Below are 16307 nucleotides of genomic sequence, written 5' to 3'. Positions count from 1 at the left end.
GCTGGTTATCAGGTGTTGCTAATAGAGCAATGAACCCTAAAAGTAACATCTGTCTCATCCTACTCAGGCTCTCAGATGGTAATTACATCACCGGCTACATAGCTCATTAGCACTGTCAGGTCTTCCTTCCTTGGCTCCTGAGACGGTGAGGGTGGGGGGAAGGCAAGTCAGGTACCCCACCTGTGTTTGGATTTCCACTAAGGAGGTGTTGAATCTTCATCTTTTCATGGAGGGACTCAGAAGCTACAACATTACATTAGATGCTGCTTTATTTGTCAGGACATTGCTTGACTGGTTGGTCTGAGACCAAAGCCACAGTGATATTGCTTAAGAGAAAGTGAAATCTGACTTACAAAAGGGCTTACATCCTTAAAAGCAGGCTATGAAAGTGATATTACTCTGAAGGGCCAAGGGGCATCATCCTGACCTTTAAGTTAAAACATGCAGAGACCACTACCTGGTGATGCCTGCCTTCAGGAAGGACTTTCAGTGGCTGAGGATGTGGCTAAGTCTGGAGGTGGAACCTGGAACCCCCTTAAAAGAATGAGAGCAAAAGTGACCATTCCTTTATGACCCAGTGCTACAGTGATCTGGCAGGCAGAAGAGCTCACTCACAGAGACAGCACTGAAGGCAAGAGGCTCCTTTGGTGCCTCTGACCTGCTGCAGACTGTTTCATTAATTACTAACATTAAATGTGACTAGTGAGCTAACTATATGAGGGGCGTAATTGGAGCACTGAAGCAGGAAGATTTCTAAAAGAGCACTTAAAACTCAAGAAATTAAGGTGCTTCCTTCCCAATTGGCAGACCTCACCTCTGAGGGGTGAGTACAGTGCAGTCAGATGAAGTGTGTCTACTCTAGCATCTGACCTCTCAGATTGTGCGCTCTGGTGGTTGGGTTGGTGTGTTGGGGGGTGCATTATGCAGAGAAGCAGACTGCATTTTTACAAACTTTGCTAATGTCACATGAGCCAACATAAAAGCCACAGGGATTTTTGAGAAACCAAGCTATAGCTTCATGACCTGTGAATAAAATATGGACAACCCTGTGTGGGTGCTGCCTGACCCCAGACTGGGAAGTGGTGCTTTCTGCACAGCTAACATTGACCCTGCACTCCAGCCCTGCTGCAGGGCAGCTGAGGCGTAAGAAAAAAGCTTCATTGTCTGCATGAAGTGTTCTGTAAATACAGGTATGCCCAGCCTGCCAAATTTTATTTGAACAAAATGCATGTAAGTGTGCAAGATACAGAAGTTGTCCCAGTTAACGTTCCACGCAGGCTTGCATGTCCTATTGCAATCCTGGCACTTAGGTGGAGGGTCAGCATGGGTTCTTTGTGGTGTCTCTGGGGTCTTTACAGAGCAGACCCTTGCAAGTGATGTGGAAGACAGTGCTGCTCTTGGTGCTGTAGTCTTCAGGAAGAAATATATCTCTTCCAGTCTGGGTGTGTGGGAGCTTTTGCACTCCTAAGGAAAACTGTAAGCCTTAGGGTCCAATGAAAATTTATGTAAAGGAATCAAGTAAATTTTATGTTCTTTCCACAAAGAACCTGTGAGTTAGTTTCAGGATGTCAGTAAAGCAGATTTGCCTGCCAGTTGTACTAATAATGTGTATTACAGTAACCTCCAGAAGCCAGAGGACTGTATGCATCTCTACAATAAAACGACAGGAGGCAGTTTAAAAGCTGTAGGTATAGGATGAAGGGTAAGAGTAAGCTATTAATTTTGTCTTGGACTACTTTTGGTATTTGCCATTTTATTTACATGGTAAAATATTCCAACCAAATAAACACCAACAATACCAATGGGAGTCTGATCACACTTAATCCCCCAAATCAAATAATTCAGCTTCCCATTACTCATCTAGGGTCTACTTAGGTTTAGGTGGTCTACCAAGGAGTTTTAAAGAACCCACATGACCCTATGTTGCCTTGCAGCAGGATGAAATGCAAACCAGATGGCTGTACTGGCCATAGTCAGCCCTGGTTGAGATGCAGGTGCAACAATGGGGCTGGATGATGTCACTGTTCCTTGGATAATACACAGAGAAAGTATCACCTGTGGAAGGAGGGGAAAAGCCAGGCAGGGGAGACCTTTGCAAGATGGGGCTGAAAGGCACAAGGCAACAGCTGATAAAGATATGGAGTGAGTGAAAGAGACAGCAAGAAAAGTTTGCATTTCTTGAGCCAAAATGTGGAGATACAGAGTAACAAAGAGTGTGGACAGGCTAAAACCTGAAGTTGTTCTTCCATGTTTGGTATGACTCATGCAACACTTGGGCTTAGAGACACAGACTTGTTCCAAAAGCTCAAAATTAGATAGTTTTCCCCCTTCCATCCTTCATCACATGGAAGTGGACCCTGCCCATCCCCTGTGCTGGTGGGGATGGGGCTCACAGCAGGCCCATAGCCCTTTGGAGGAGGCTTTTTCAAGCAGTTTATAGATGACCGTGTGGGAAGGCTGCTGAGCCAGGGCCAATTGCAGGCTTGCCTTTTTTGGAACAACTAGCTTGACAGCAAACATTTAATAGAGCTGATGCATTGGATAGGCCTGAAAGGTTTCTCTTGGCAGGACAGTGACACTCAGTGGGTGTAAAATGAGGATAGCTTGTAAGAAAGGTGCTGCAACCTGCCCAGACAGAGAAGGACCAGAAACAGAGGAGGTGAGTGACATCTCTCAGGGAGGCACAAAGCATCACCATTTTTTGCAGTGCAGTTTGCAACACCATAGAGACATGGGCCATACTCCAAGGAATGGCAGAAAGGCCATACTCCAAGGTTTTGGGGACTGCTGCTTTGTTTGGCTGCTGTTTTTCTTGGGATTATTATTATTATTGTTATTGTTGTTGTTATTATTATCATTATTATTACTAATTTTCTTCTGCTAGACACAAGGGCAAGCAGTTGGCAGCCAGAAGCTGAACTGGCATGACCCTTGAAATGAAGAATGGCTGGAAAGATAGCAGCTGAAATGAAGAGTGGCTGGCTCTATTGGCATGGGGTGGGCAGTCTGGAAAGACCCCAGAGGTCTGCTTTGCAATTGTGCCCATGTTCCCGCAGTGCTGCCCTTGGAAGAGAGCAAGGGGTGGAATCTGCTGCCATGGCCACCTGGACTGGGCCTGCCAGGGAGAGAGGGCTACATGGGACAGCCAGCACACGCTGAAGGGTTTGCTTCAGTACCACTGCTGCACTGCTTCTGTTGAAGGTTGAATTTTACCCACAGCTATGTCTCATTTTTTGCTGTTTGTGATGCAAAGCTGAAACAATTCTCACGATCTCTCAGTTTTGTGTTGTCAGCCTCTGACCCTGTCAGCTGGCAAACTGCTGGTAGCATAGTAATTATCCAGAGGTTGATTTACTTCATTCTAATGAAGGTAGATTCTCAATGGTGTGCATGTGTGACTGATTAGCATGTTTTAAAGGCTCCTGGCTTCATCTCCTTTGGGCATCCCATGATCAGTTATTCTTTATTTTCAATATCTCATTATTGTGAGGCACTGGGTCAAAGCAGTATGATTTACATGATGTTCTGACAGTGTTTTCAGGCTGCCAGTTTGTACGTGGCATGCAGTCCTCTCTTTGCCTGATGAACGATGTGCCCTTCAGAGCAGTGAGCATCCAGACTCTGCTCAATGTACTACATTATTTCCAGTTCAACTGCTGCAACTCTGGCTTTATATTTTATATACGTTGTCTAATACAGACAAAACTTCTGGACTTTGTCCATCTAGCTGCCTCAGTACTTACTGGGCATCATCCACTACTGTAACTCGGTGCTGAGCACAGTAAGATAAGGAATAATTCAGTCATGACAGATTTTTTAAGGACGTGTACTCTTGCAATTGGATTGATGTCAATGTATGTAAGATATACATGCATATTGATGCATGCGTTGCCTGTATGCACATGAATAAAATAAGAAATTAATTAAAGCTAATTTGATTGAAAAAAATGACATTAATGTAGGCAAGTGCTGTCCAGAGTTTCTTGGGCCACTCAGGGGATGGATGTACATGCTGACCTGCAGCAGTCCTACTAAAGTTTTTCTGGGCCTCTTTTGTACCAACTCTGCCAAGTGCTCATTCTCCAGGCACATAACAGTATTCTATATAAAGGATGGTTTTAAAAATAACTCTTATGTACCTCTTAGATCCAGATGCTCTTTTTAGCCGTGGAAAACTCAACATTGTGATGACATATATTCCCACTGGAGAAAATATTTATTCTCCTTGCTTTGCAAAATGTAGTGTGCAGAGTCTGGATGATAATTTGGGACTGCATTTATTATGAAATGCCTCAAATATGAAAAGAAACACTTGTGCTGGTCTGATCCTATTTGTAGTAGAGCAAAGTACAGAAGGAGTATGCATGGGACTATCATTCACACTCCTCCCTCTTTATATTTTATGTTCTATTTAGGAAGCGACCCTTACCCACCACCCAGTACAGGAAATCCTATAAAAAGAAAAAGGGGAAAAAAATGCACCCCTTTCCTCATTTCTAATCATAATCATGAGCAGTACCTTCAGAGGTATGGTAAAAAGTACAAGATATGTGGTAGTCAGGTGTTATCTGGTACAGATATAAATAGATCAGACAAATGACATCATAGGTTTTTTGGAGAGCAGCAACACTGACAAGCCTTTTGCAAGATAATGAACTTGAGTCCCTATGGCATTCAAAGGTTCTATTTTACTTTGGATTTAAATGGGATAAGATTGATATGGCATACTGCATTTATTCAGCATCCTTTATGGAAAGAAAGATTTCTTTTAAATGCTCAATAAATCAGACATGGCTGCACATATTTAAAATAAATGAGTTGGGTTCATTTTGCAAAGACATCTGTCTAGTTCCATTTCAGAAAACCTACATAGTCTCCAGTGGCTTAGTTAGAAGAAGCTCTTTCAAATCTCCCATGACACTTTCTGCCGACCCTGTGCATGTTCCTCTGGTGGCGCTGAGTGCTATATTTAGTCAACTGAGTCTCGACAAATAATTAGAAAAAAGGGCTGTAAGCAATTCCCAGGTATCCAATGTTTGTAGGCATAAGTGTAGTAGTTTCCCTGGGGCAATGTATCCACAGCTGAATGGTGTTGTGCTGCAGCACACATCTCCAGATGAAGTCACTGAGTAAAAATGGCCAAGTTTAGGAAGAGGTCATAGTAAGCTGTGATACTGTGTTATTTATTGATGGGAGAAGATCATGATTTGGGCAGCTCCTACTCAATTCATGTTGGTCAGCTGCTCCTATCATATAGGAAAATATTCTATAGGCAGTTCTATGCTGTGATGAGATGTTGAATGGCTAAAACTGCTTTCCGATATGCCAGAAACAAGTGTTCAGGGTGGCCCCACCACAAAACTTCCCTCTGAATCGACACATTACATACGTTGCAGAAATATGTTAGAAATTATTTTCCAAATGTGGGAAATGCAAGCGCTGTAAATTTTAAGTGGAAATGCTCAGTAACCTCTGTTGCTGATGGGTTTAGTGACTGTTCTTCAAGGCAGGTAACTAGAAATTCCATGGTCTGATGCAAAAAAAACAAGACACATACACTTCTATTCTCCTTCCAACCATCACATAGTCTTTATTAAGTAGAATATTAAATTAAATCTGAGCAGCATTTATCTCCTAAAATTCAGTTTTTCTGAACATATGTCAGATAAAATCCATTCCATCTTTTGTCTGATTTTTAACTGCTAGCTAACACAGTACCTATTGCAAACTGCATATGGTAGTAAAAAAAAGTGATGAGATACTTGTCTGTATTCAGAGTAAGGCATCCAAAATAAATTTGAGTAGAATGACCTTAATTTAGCAAACTACTTCAGCTTTAAACATGGAAATAGCCAATGAATCACATGCTCAAAGTAAGACTCATGTATGATACGTGCCTCTTGCTAAATTAGGCATAAAATACATCTACATATTGAATGGCTGCAAAAGCCCAGTAAAAAGACAAAACCAACCAACCAAAAACACAAAGAAAATATAAACATGAAAGCTTTGGTTCAGAAGCAATAGTTTCTCAGATGTAATGCAGTCCACATAAGGCCTGTTTTGTTTTTATTCAGTCACTTTATTATTTATTGCTCAGTATCAAAAGGAATAAAACTGACATTGATTAAAGGCCATTGTGATTTGTAGGTAATATTAATATATTTCTTTGAATAGTATGATGCACATTGTAGGGATAAATCAAAGTCATAGAAGACTGAAAAATGGGGGAATCACAGTATGATGCAATCATGTAAACAATAGCACATATATATATAGATTAATACAGATTTCCTTTTGTCCACTTGACAGGCCTGATCAAAGTAGCAAATATTTTAGTTGTAACAAACTCTTGAATTTTTCCTTTGAATGGGTGAATATATATAAAAAAAGTAATCTTATAAAGCAGACTGGATTAATATTTCTCTAGTGCTTTTCCTCTTGATCCTTAAGGATTATCAGAATCCTCTCCCACTGAATTTATTGGTTACTTAAGAAAATGAGCTGAGCAGATGTTTCTTGAACTGGAAAAAAACCCCTGCTGATATTCCCACAGAAGATATGAAATCAGATACTTTTGATCAGCCAGGAGTTTGTTAATAATCAGTATGGACCAGCTGCATTACAAAGGGCCATGTTTCAGCAGCTGGCAGCCCTGCAACTTCCCCTGCAATTAAATGATGCATAAGAGCTGCAAAGTATGTCTCTGAGAGGCTGAAGGCCAATCTGCTCTGAGAACTTCTGGTCAAGTGTAGAGTCCACCTGGATTTTATAAGGCTTTGAGCAAGATCAGCTATTCAAACAGGGCATCTCAGCTACTGAGACCTGGGCTGTGCAACACAGATTCAACCTGACTCAATATATGGGAACAGGACCAGTAACTGCTTCTTTTAGAAAGAGCATCAACTTTGCAAAGGCTTGTACTAGCCTGGCATGCAGTATCAGGATTCAGGACACCAATCTGTGGTTAGTCACAGAAAAGACAGGCATTCAGTTTCAAGCAAAGAAGGCATGAATTCAGCAGGTAGCTTTAGGATAGGGCTTAATCTCTATGTCATAATACATGCTAAGCTGTTTAAGTGTATTTGATGCAATTACATCCAATTAAATACTTGGAAATTAGGTTCCCTGTCCTCAAATATCATAGGACTCCTGCTCTACAACAGAATTGGCACTGACTGACTTGTGTAATTTAGTCAAGACCCACAGGTCCCACAGACTGCTCCCCAGTACTGAAAAGATCCTGTGCCCAGAGCATGTGTGAAGATGGAGGTTTATATGGACTAAACAGGGATGTCTGCACAGTCTCACTACCATGGGTAAGACTCAAGGGATGATCATGGTGGTTTATGCCAAGAAAAAGTTTATGTTGGTGGATTTACTGCTGAATCTGCAAAACTTCTATTTAGCAAATGGAGAAGAGAGCTTTGGTATATGAACACACCATGAAGACGCTCAGTGCCTTTCTGTCATGAGTTCTGCATTTTGATAATTACAGACTTCAGTCCTGTGTGCAGCCTGTCCTTTCCTAACATTTTCACCCTTCCAGTGGGTTATATAACTGTTTTATTTTTTTATAAATAGGATTAATATATAAAATGTTTTAGGTGCAATAAACACAGAAAAAATATAAAATGTTTCAAGCCTGTGGCTCTCTCCCAGCATTTCTACCCATTTTCTGTATCACCAAATAAGGGTGAAGGAAACACAGAGCGATGCTTGCAAGCAGGCTTGTGAATCCAAGGACCAGAAATTTTTGTGACCTATGAGAGCAGCCAACATACACCCAACATATGCTGAGAGCTTTTGTTCATATACAGAGAAAACAGACACACAAATTTGCTACTCTTTCCTATGGGAAGATTGCACAGAAAGAGAAAGTTGCCAGCTTCCAGGGCACAGTGCATTTCTCGAACTGACATTCACACGGTGTCTCCAAACTGATTTGTTAGGAGACTAAACACCAGGACTAAACGCTTAAACTCAGTTGGTATTGGGGACAAAACTGCAGAACCACAGCCACACTTTACTACAAGCATTGGACTGTAGTACAAGGACAGTTTGAATTGTCTTCTCCCCCCTCCCCTGAAATACACACTTCAAACATGAAAGCAGTCCAACAGTTTTCTAAGACACAAGAACAGGAGGCTAGTTTAGTCCTTTAGAAGCTGTCTGTCTCCATCAGGGTTATAGCAGCCGCCTTGAACCAGAAACCAGCCCAGGCTTTGTTTTCCGTCCTCCCTTACCTTATTCCTGTTAGAATCCAAGGGCCTCTCATTTCCCTGGTGGTTTCTGACTACATTTTCTTTCAAACATTCAACTTTTCATATTTTTAATGTTGCTGTGGCAGTCTAAATGTCTTTTTCTTCATGTTCAGTTTTCTCACTATTTCCCTGAACATCTGCAAGACAGCCCATCTGGGTTGACACAGTGTGAGATGAGGCAGACAGGCATTGCCAACAAAAGGCTCCCACTGCAGTGAGTGGCCTGTTGGAATCAGATGTTTTCTAAGACGTCTATGGGGACAAAGCCTTTCTTCTTCCCACTGTATACCTTGATAAAGCCGTCGTGTTCCTTTTCAGAAGTCACGCAAATCTGAATACAAAAAAGGTATGAAAATGTTAAACTCTTTGACATGATCAAAAAGATAAATTATTCCAGGCTATTGAGCAGACAGGCTAGACATCCTGCTAGTTGCTTTTAGAAGTAGAACAATCCCTGTTGGACTCTCATTGCTTTGATAAGAATCTCAAACTCACATATTTAGAGTTACTTTCCCCCATCTCCCTGAAGTGCCACATAAACATGAGAGAAATCAAAATTGTTCAAAACTTTGTGGTGGATAAAAGCTCTTGAAAGTTGAATTTTGACTTCAACCTACTGTAATGATCATGCTGTAGTTGTCTGTGCATGAGAGAAATGGGTATTTCAGATCACGAGCTGAGTCCCTCAACACCTGGCTGTGAAAAGTAATCGTGGGTCAGTTGTAGCAGCTGACCTGAATGCAGGCATACTCTCTTTTGCATGTTAAAAAGACCCTCAGTGCTTCTGAGACAGGCAGTGGATTATGTTATTTACTCAGCCCTCACACCTGCAGATGCCTGTTTTGACTACCAAAATGTGTGACCTGAATCCAGCTCTGTAAGAGTGTTTCTGTAACACCTACTCCACAGGAAGTCTTGAAATCATGCAGTTTTTATAAAAGCACAAATATTACACTGTGGTAAAGGTTTTCTTTTCCTCCTGACCTTTGTGATCTCAGGCATTTCCACTTTAAGGCCCTTTTTGAAACATCTGGTAATGGCCAAGCCATTTGAAAGCCTCGTAGCACAGGCACTTTAGACTGGGCACAGCACCACACCAAATAAAGACTTGTTTTCAAACGTCTGTGCCAAAGAACTACATATTTCCTGCTAGTCAAACAAGATTAAAATATAGCTGGAAAAATGACAGTCCTATTGAGACCACTCCACACACTGATTTCTCATGATGTCGGTGCCAGCCCTTTATCCGGACTAACACTCATCTCTGTCTTATAAGTATTTACAATGTTTATTTACAATAATTCAGAGGATATGAAAAGAACAAAAATAGCTCTAAAGTGTTCCTGGATAAATCCATTTCAGCATGACTATCATGGGTGACACCTAAATACCACATCTGAATTCTGGGCCGGTTTGTTCTGTTGCTGCATACAGGAAAGTTATTAGCAGCCAGAACGAAATAAAAGGTTATAAGAAGGAGGTGAAGCTGCTTCATATTTACCACCTCTAGTATTTGGAAATAAGGAGGTGGATCTCTGTACCTGCAAACAAAGTTTTGGAGAGTAAATGGACTTATTAATTTTCTTACTTACCATGCCTACTCAACACTAACTGAATTGGATCCCTGGGGCAGAATGACTGAGCACACCAACAGGGCTGACATGCAATTAGAAAGAATAATGTATTGTTGTTTGGGCTAAATAACACGGAAAGCGTGGGAGAGGTCTAGAATTGATGCTGTCTAGTTTAGGTTCTGTTGCAAAACAGCCAGGCTCATTTATGTAATGAATCCCCAGCACAGCATCTGCTTCCTCTGCAGTCACATCACCATTCAAAACAGAGAGGTGCAAAGCACATGGACAGAGAAAGGTGTTTCAAACTACTGCTACATGTTGGTCTCTGTCTCTGAGAAGGAAATGATGAGAGAAAAAGTCTGCAAAGAAGCACAAGACTAAGGATGGTCAAGTATGGAAGAGTATCCAGGTGTGGGAAAGAGCACTAGTTGAAAAGTTCCTCTTCTCAGTTGATCCCTACTGCTGTGAGCCTTTGCAGCATAACTAGAGCTGCTGGTTAAAAGGTGTGATTCACTATATCATTGTGTTTTTCTCCTAACTGAAGGAGTGTGCAAGACTTTTAGCTTTTTGATAGGATCCCCAAAATAATCACATCTCCAGCAGGTGTACATTGCTCACTTTTTTTGCTTCTCTGGTGAGTGCAGAACATATTGCAAGAACAGAGTGGTTTTCCCTGTTGTCATGTATTGTCAGCAGAATGATTTGTGGAGAAAAGAAAAATACTGAGCTTTCTGAACACTGTTTTTCTTTAATATGGCAAATTTCTTCATTTTTCAGTGGTGTAGGGTATTATTATTTTCTTTTTCTGTTGCTCGTTCGAGTGCTCTTTGATATCAGACAGAGTGCTCTGCTAGAGCAATAACTTTGGATCTTCGCTGGGCATGAGGAGTAAAATGCCTTTATGTGAGAACTCTCACTCTACATACCAATACATAGTTCTGAATTCTCCCAAATTCCACCTGAAATTCTCTCATGCTAAGACACTAAGCCTTGCATGTGCCAGACCCCAGATGGCAGAGTTTTTTCCCACTGCTTTCCAAGGAAGGGTAGGGTTCAGGGGCAGAGTAAGCTTGGCCACAATGTGCCACACTTTAACAATCCTGTGCAACTCAGGAGGTCTTCTGGGTCTTTGACAGCTGCTGGAACTTTGCAAAGCCCTGGAGCAGCTCCAAATTCTGCAGTTTTCAGAGAAGACTGAATAAAACACCATCTATGGCCACTTTTGCTCTTATCCCCTTTTATGTGTTCAAGGATTTCACCCACAAGTTGTATCCTGGAGATCTGGCTCTTGATTTTCTTACGTGGGTGTAAATTCGGAGTAATCCCAGATGAGGAGATGGTAGCATCCAGAGTTTTGGATTTCACCTGATGAATCGGCTGTGGTTGAGGATTAGCCCTGATAAGAGATGGCAAAGATGATGGCACGAGGTGCCACAGGTACTAACAGGTGGTCATGGTTTTTCTGGAACAAGTTGAGAGCTGCTTAAAATGGCAGGTACACAGGCTGGCATGTTTTGGGTGGCAGGTTGCTGGGCTGACTAGAAAAGTGAGTCAGAGAAACCACTCTTCAGTGAATTTGGTAGGAACACAAACGGGGATGGTTTGGATTTTTCCCCTGTGCTCTGGCTCAAGAGATTAGTAGTGGAGTAAGTCACAGGGTAAGAAACCACATCTCAGGTTATTTCTCACTCAATGAGTTATATTTAGAATTATCTGAAAGTGGGATATATTATTATAAAGTCACTTACCCATTCTTTCATCTCATTTTCTTTAAAACATAGTCAAAACACTAAAAAAACCCAAACAAATGTTCAGATTGTGACTGCTGTCTGAACTTGTCAACAGCTGCCCTGAGAATTTTTTATTTGTCAGTCAGCCCTGAGCAGGTGGAGGAGATGAGCAACTAGCAAATTGTCCTTTGACCTGCATGGTTATTCCTGTTCTTCTAAATCCTGTGCTTTGAATTTGGGCTTAATGGCCAGTTCTCTTTGGGAGCAACTTTGAACTTTCTGTAACTTTTTGCAGCTGTCTTCTTTCTTCCACATAATTAACCCATCTGACAGCTACAGGCCGGTTCTGATAAATAGGACTTTGGTTATGAGGGCAGTAGAGTTTCAAGGGCTGTCTTGGAGCCCGCAGATAGTGTCAGGTCAAGAAGTCTGCAAGTTCAAGTCTCTGTTTGCAAGAATGACACCACAGGGACACTGAGCTTCTACATCTGCTGCTGACAGTGCACCGAGGTCCTTGCCTAGGTGAGCCTTGGGGATGCAAATGCTAAGCAGTTCCGTTTCCATACCCAAGTTGTAGTGCAAATGATGACGAAGGGTTTTATATCAGTTTCACTAACTTTTGGACTGAGAACACTGTCTTTTTTAACCAATATCACCTACTTAAGGTTTTACAGAAAATCTGGGCTAGACTGGATGCATAATGACCTGTGGCCTTGTTTTGAACTCTTGCAAGTCCTTTTCGCCACTCAGCATCTCTGAATGAGTGGAGACACCCATCCCTTCTAAGCAGGACTGATGTCAATGGAAATCAGAGAGAGCTGGAAAATGACCCTGTTCCCTTTCAGCCTAGCTGTGAAGTGCAGCACCTAGAGCTCGGGAGCACATAAGGAACTGCATCATCACTTTCAGCCATGAGTTTGCCTTTAAAGTGATTTAATTTGAATGCAAAAGTCACTGTAATGAAACTGATTTTCAAAGGCAGCTGAGTCATGCCCTTAGAAGCTCAGTTTCTTTTACAGCATCTCAAAAATATGGCGACATAAAGTAGCTTCTAGGAAATGAGGTGAAAAGCCAGGTAACAACAAAGCATCCAGGCTAATCCGAAGACCTGAGAGAGGTGGACTTCCTGGGTCTGTAGACCTGTTGTCCAATCCTGCCTTATTAAGTGACGTTTGTAAAACATGACAAAACGGATCTGTTGCATTGACTTTCATGTAAACTCACAGTGCACTCTGGATGAGGCAAAGAGCTTCTGATTCCCAGTTTGTTTCAAATGTCACGTTTTGGGGTAATTTCTGTCGCCCAAGATCACTTGCACAATTTAAAATCAGTTGTGTTATTTAATTACAAAATCCCCAGCTCTAAACTAATTCGCGTTAGTGTGGTTGTAGATGTCAGAGGCAGCCAGGCAAAAGTGTGAGTAGGATCTTTTTCAAAGTAAAAGCAGACATTCAAATAGGAGATTATTTTGACTTCTTTAAAAATAAGGATGATCAAACACATTAAAGATGTTATAAGACATGCTTTTCCAAAGATTGATGATATACTAGATATTGAGATATTTTTCTTTTTGTGAACAGAGGTCAAATCAGAGCCTGTTGTCATGCAAAGAAATATTTCTATAATGTTTGGTAATGAATTTGGGGAGTCTGTGGCAGAAATAACAGGCTGAAGAAAATTTTATGTATGTAAGTGATGTATAAGTTCATATATATATAAGTGATGATACAATCAATCAGAGTTGGAAATTACGCAGTTCATATTGTTTGTGAGAAGAGCTTAAAAGTGTGGAAAGCCACTGAAATTAGTCAGGTTTGATTTCCTTATTGATCATCTTGCTTTACTGAAGTCAGGGGCTATGCCTGTCTCCCTCCTACAGATCCCTGATTGAGGCCTGTGGTGCCCAGTCTTCTTCTGAACCGGTTTTAAGACTCAAAAATCTGCGAGTGAACCCTAAATTCCAAGATGCTGTCATCTCTGGAGCAGTACACCTTTTCTCCTCCAGCCTGGGTTTCATATTGCACAGTGAAATTTTCAAGGGATCCTTTGTGAAGGGTAGCTTGTGCATACTGCTAAAGATGGGTGAACAAACTATGGTTTTCTTTAGCCCTCTCCCTGAAAATTGGCTTTGCCAGAAAGGTTTGCGTGAAGCCAAAACTCCAAATGTTATTTCCAAGGCATGAAACTGCCAAATGATTCCAGAAAAAGTATTACTCACTGTGCCTCAAACTTTGAAAATACCTCTGCTTGCCCAAAATGGCTTTTCTTAGGGTAGTTATGGGGCTTTGTTGATGTCAACTTACTGCCTTTTGCCTTACAACAGTAGATTCTCTACCCAGAAATATTCATATAGGGCATGAGGTGACAGAGACCTGAAAGATAAACCATGGAAAGTATCAAGCAATATAAAGAAAATTCATATTATTGTCACTGGAAAAGTTTTTCTGTTAGTGTATCATCCTTACTTTCATTGTCAGAATGGTTCTGTACTCCTGTTAGACCACACTGAAAGTGACTCAGTGAAGTAACTTTGCCATACTATAGTCACAGGTATTTATTAGACCTGTTAACAAGTTTTTCTAGCTAAAGTGAGACTTGACAGGAATAAGTAGCGGTGAATAATCTCCCGTTTGCTAATCTGGAAGAAGTCAGTGCTTCGTACAGAGTGCATGTGTTGCAGTCACAGAACTTTGAACACTGTGCCCAGAGGTAGGTAACATAGCTGATGAAATCCCACAGAATTTCCCAGTAGAACAAAAGACAGAAAAAAAATTCTCCCAAAGTCCCACAGGTCTCCCACAAGTCCCATTCAGATGACTTTGTTTATCCCATGCCTATTGCACCTCCCTCTCTGCTTCTCCATGGAAAACAATGGAGAAATAAAGGACAGAAAGTAAGAGAAATGGCTGAAGAAAGAAGAAAGGAAATTTGACTTTGGAAATATATGATAAATTTTTAAAGTAAAAAAAAAATCTCAATAACAATTTAAGTGTTTTCATAATTAGAGTTTTTCCACAGTGAAGAGAAAGGGGTTTTTTTAAATTAAAAAATACAAAAAATTGTGCTCTGTATGGAGGGACAGCAGGAAGCAGGTAAGTGTCCGTGGCCTCACTGTGGCTGTCCCACCTGGAAATTACCCAAAATGGCCTTCAAGCTACTTAAATGCCCCCCTTTTGCATAATTTGTGTGAGTGGAGCAGGATCTGTTTGCTGTGCTCCTTTCCTCTCATGTCTCTGCATTCATGTGTTTGTGCAGTCTGATCTCTGCCCTGATTCACAACAAATATTTATTTCTTTCTTCCTCTGAAGCCTCTCCCATGTGGAGCAAGCACCCGACAGCATTTCATATTCAGCCTCAGCATTTGTGTGGGCTTGAGACAGAACTGTGTAAGTTTTTTTAAAAAAAGAGGTAGTAGGGAGACAGGATAGATTCATCCCTTCCTTTACCTCCTGCCTTGCCAGAGATGATGAGGCACTCCTGACCCAGAGCTCCCTTTGTGAAGCTATTATGAAATAGGGACAATAGGAAGGTCCTTGTGTTTGGATGAAGCTGCCAGAGCTGCCCACTTGGAAACTGTGTTTTTGTGTGAACTGTGGCAAGTAACTGGGCTCTCCCTGCTTGCAGCAGTTGCCACACTGACAGAGACGATCTGGCACACCCGCTAATGAGAAGTGACTCAGATCTTGACCATTCCCTCATGCTGGCATGCCATGTTCCAACACAACCATTTCCTACCTTTGCCCTTGTGTATTGCTTATTTTAGAACATAAAGCCTCCAAAAGCTCTTGTTCTGCTCTGGTAATATTTCTTTTGTCTGTGTGCACAGACAGAAAAAATTAAAAGAGATATTGGGTAAAAAGAATGTAAGAACTTTCTTTCTGGAAACTGCAGAGCTGCCCGATGTACTGTGTGTACAGGAGCAGTTAATATATATTCTGGTCACTGTAGTTCTGTGCCTTCCTTAAAAAGCTGTGTGCATCCAAGGATTGTTAGCACTTTTATGTTTTGCTATGCCAGAAATCAGCAGCAGCCAAGCTGTAAGTTAATCTTATCCACCAGTGGAGTGAAGTGTTAAAAAAGTTCTGTATGGAAAAATCTACAGCCCTGAAGTCCACCCTGGTTCTGACTTCTCTTCTTTAATAAAATCAGCGGCTTTTCAGGCTGTAAAGCAAACCATTTCTGGTGATGTGGCACAGTTGCCACAGGAAAGGAAAGACCTAATAGGTGGAAGAACATGGGGCTTCGCAAGGCACACTGAGAAAAATCTACCTTTTTATTGCAACCAGGTGTCAGAGAACTCAAGCTGTGTATCACCCTTAGTATGTCATCCTCCTATTTACATGAGCTTATGCCACAAACCTGTGCCTTAATGCAGGTTTTGAGTCATGGCTTGTGCCTAGTGAACCCACCTGAAGGACACAAAATAGAAGGAGCTGATGAAAAGACACCAGGGTGAATGGACCCTGCAAGTCCTCACCTTACATAGTGTACTTCAGCTCACAGGAGCACTGATAGCTTAAAATATATTACAGCCTGTAGAGAGGGTATTTAAGTGGTCTCTCTCACACACACACACACACACACACACACACAAACAAACAAACAAAAGGATTAAATATACCTTGCAACTGGCAAACAAGTATTACATTTAGGATTTACAGCTTTGTGTGATGCTGTCTTTGTTCCTGTTGAAGCAAAGACAATGGCTGTGTTTAGATCTTTAGATTAGTTAAAGGCTG

At 41.4% G+C, this 16307-nt stretch overlaps 1 protein-coding gene across 1 annotated transcript in view; it reads right to left on the bottom strand.

The window, feature by feature from the left end:
* Positions 1–5571: 5571 nt before the first annotated feature.
* STAC (SH3 and cysteine rich domain) overlaps positions 5572–16307 on the bottom strand; it is a 70166-nt gene continuing 59430 nt past the window's right edge. Inside the window, exon 11 of the mRNA XM_066192037.1 lies at positions 5572–8595. Coding sequence (XP_066048134.1) covers positions 8497–8595 — 99 coding nt within the window. The 3' untranslated portion in view covers positions 5572–8496. The remainder of the gene's footprint in view (positions 8596–16307) is intronic.

Source organism: Chamaea fasciata, unplaced genomic scaffold, assembly GCF_029207755.1.
Source record: "Chamaea fasciata isolate MVZ Bird 193981 ecotype frontalis unplaced genomic scaffold, bChaFas1.0.hap1 SCAF_1, whole genome shotgun sequence".
NCBI lineage: Eukaryota > Metazoa > Chordata > Aves > Passeriformes > Sylviidae > Chamaea > Chamaea fasciata.
This window is presented reverse-complemented; position numbering and strand designations above follow the sequence as displayed.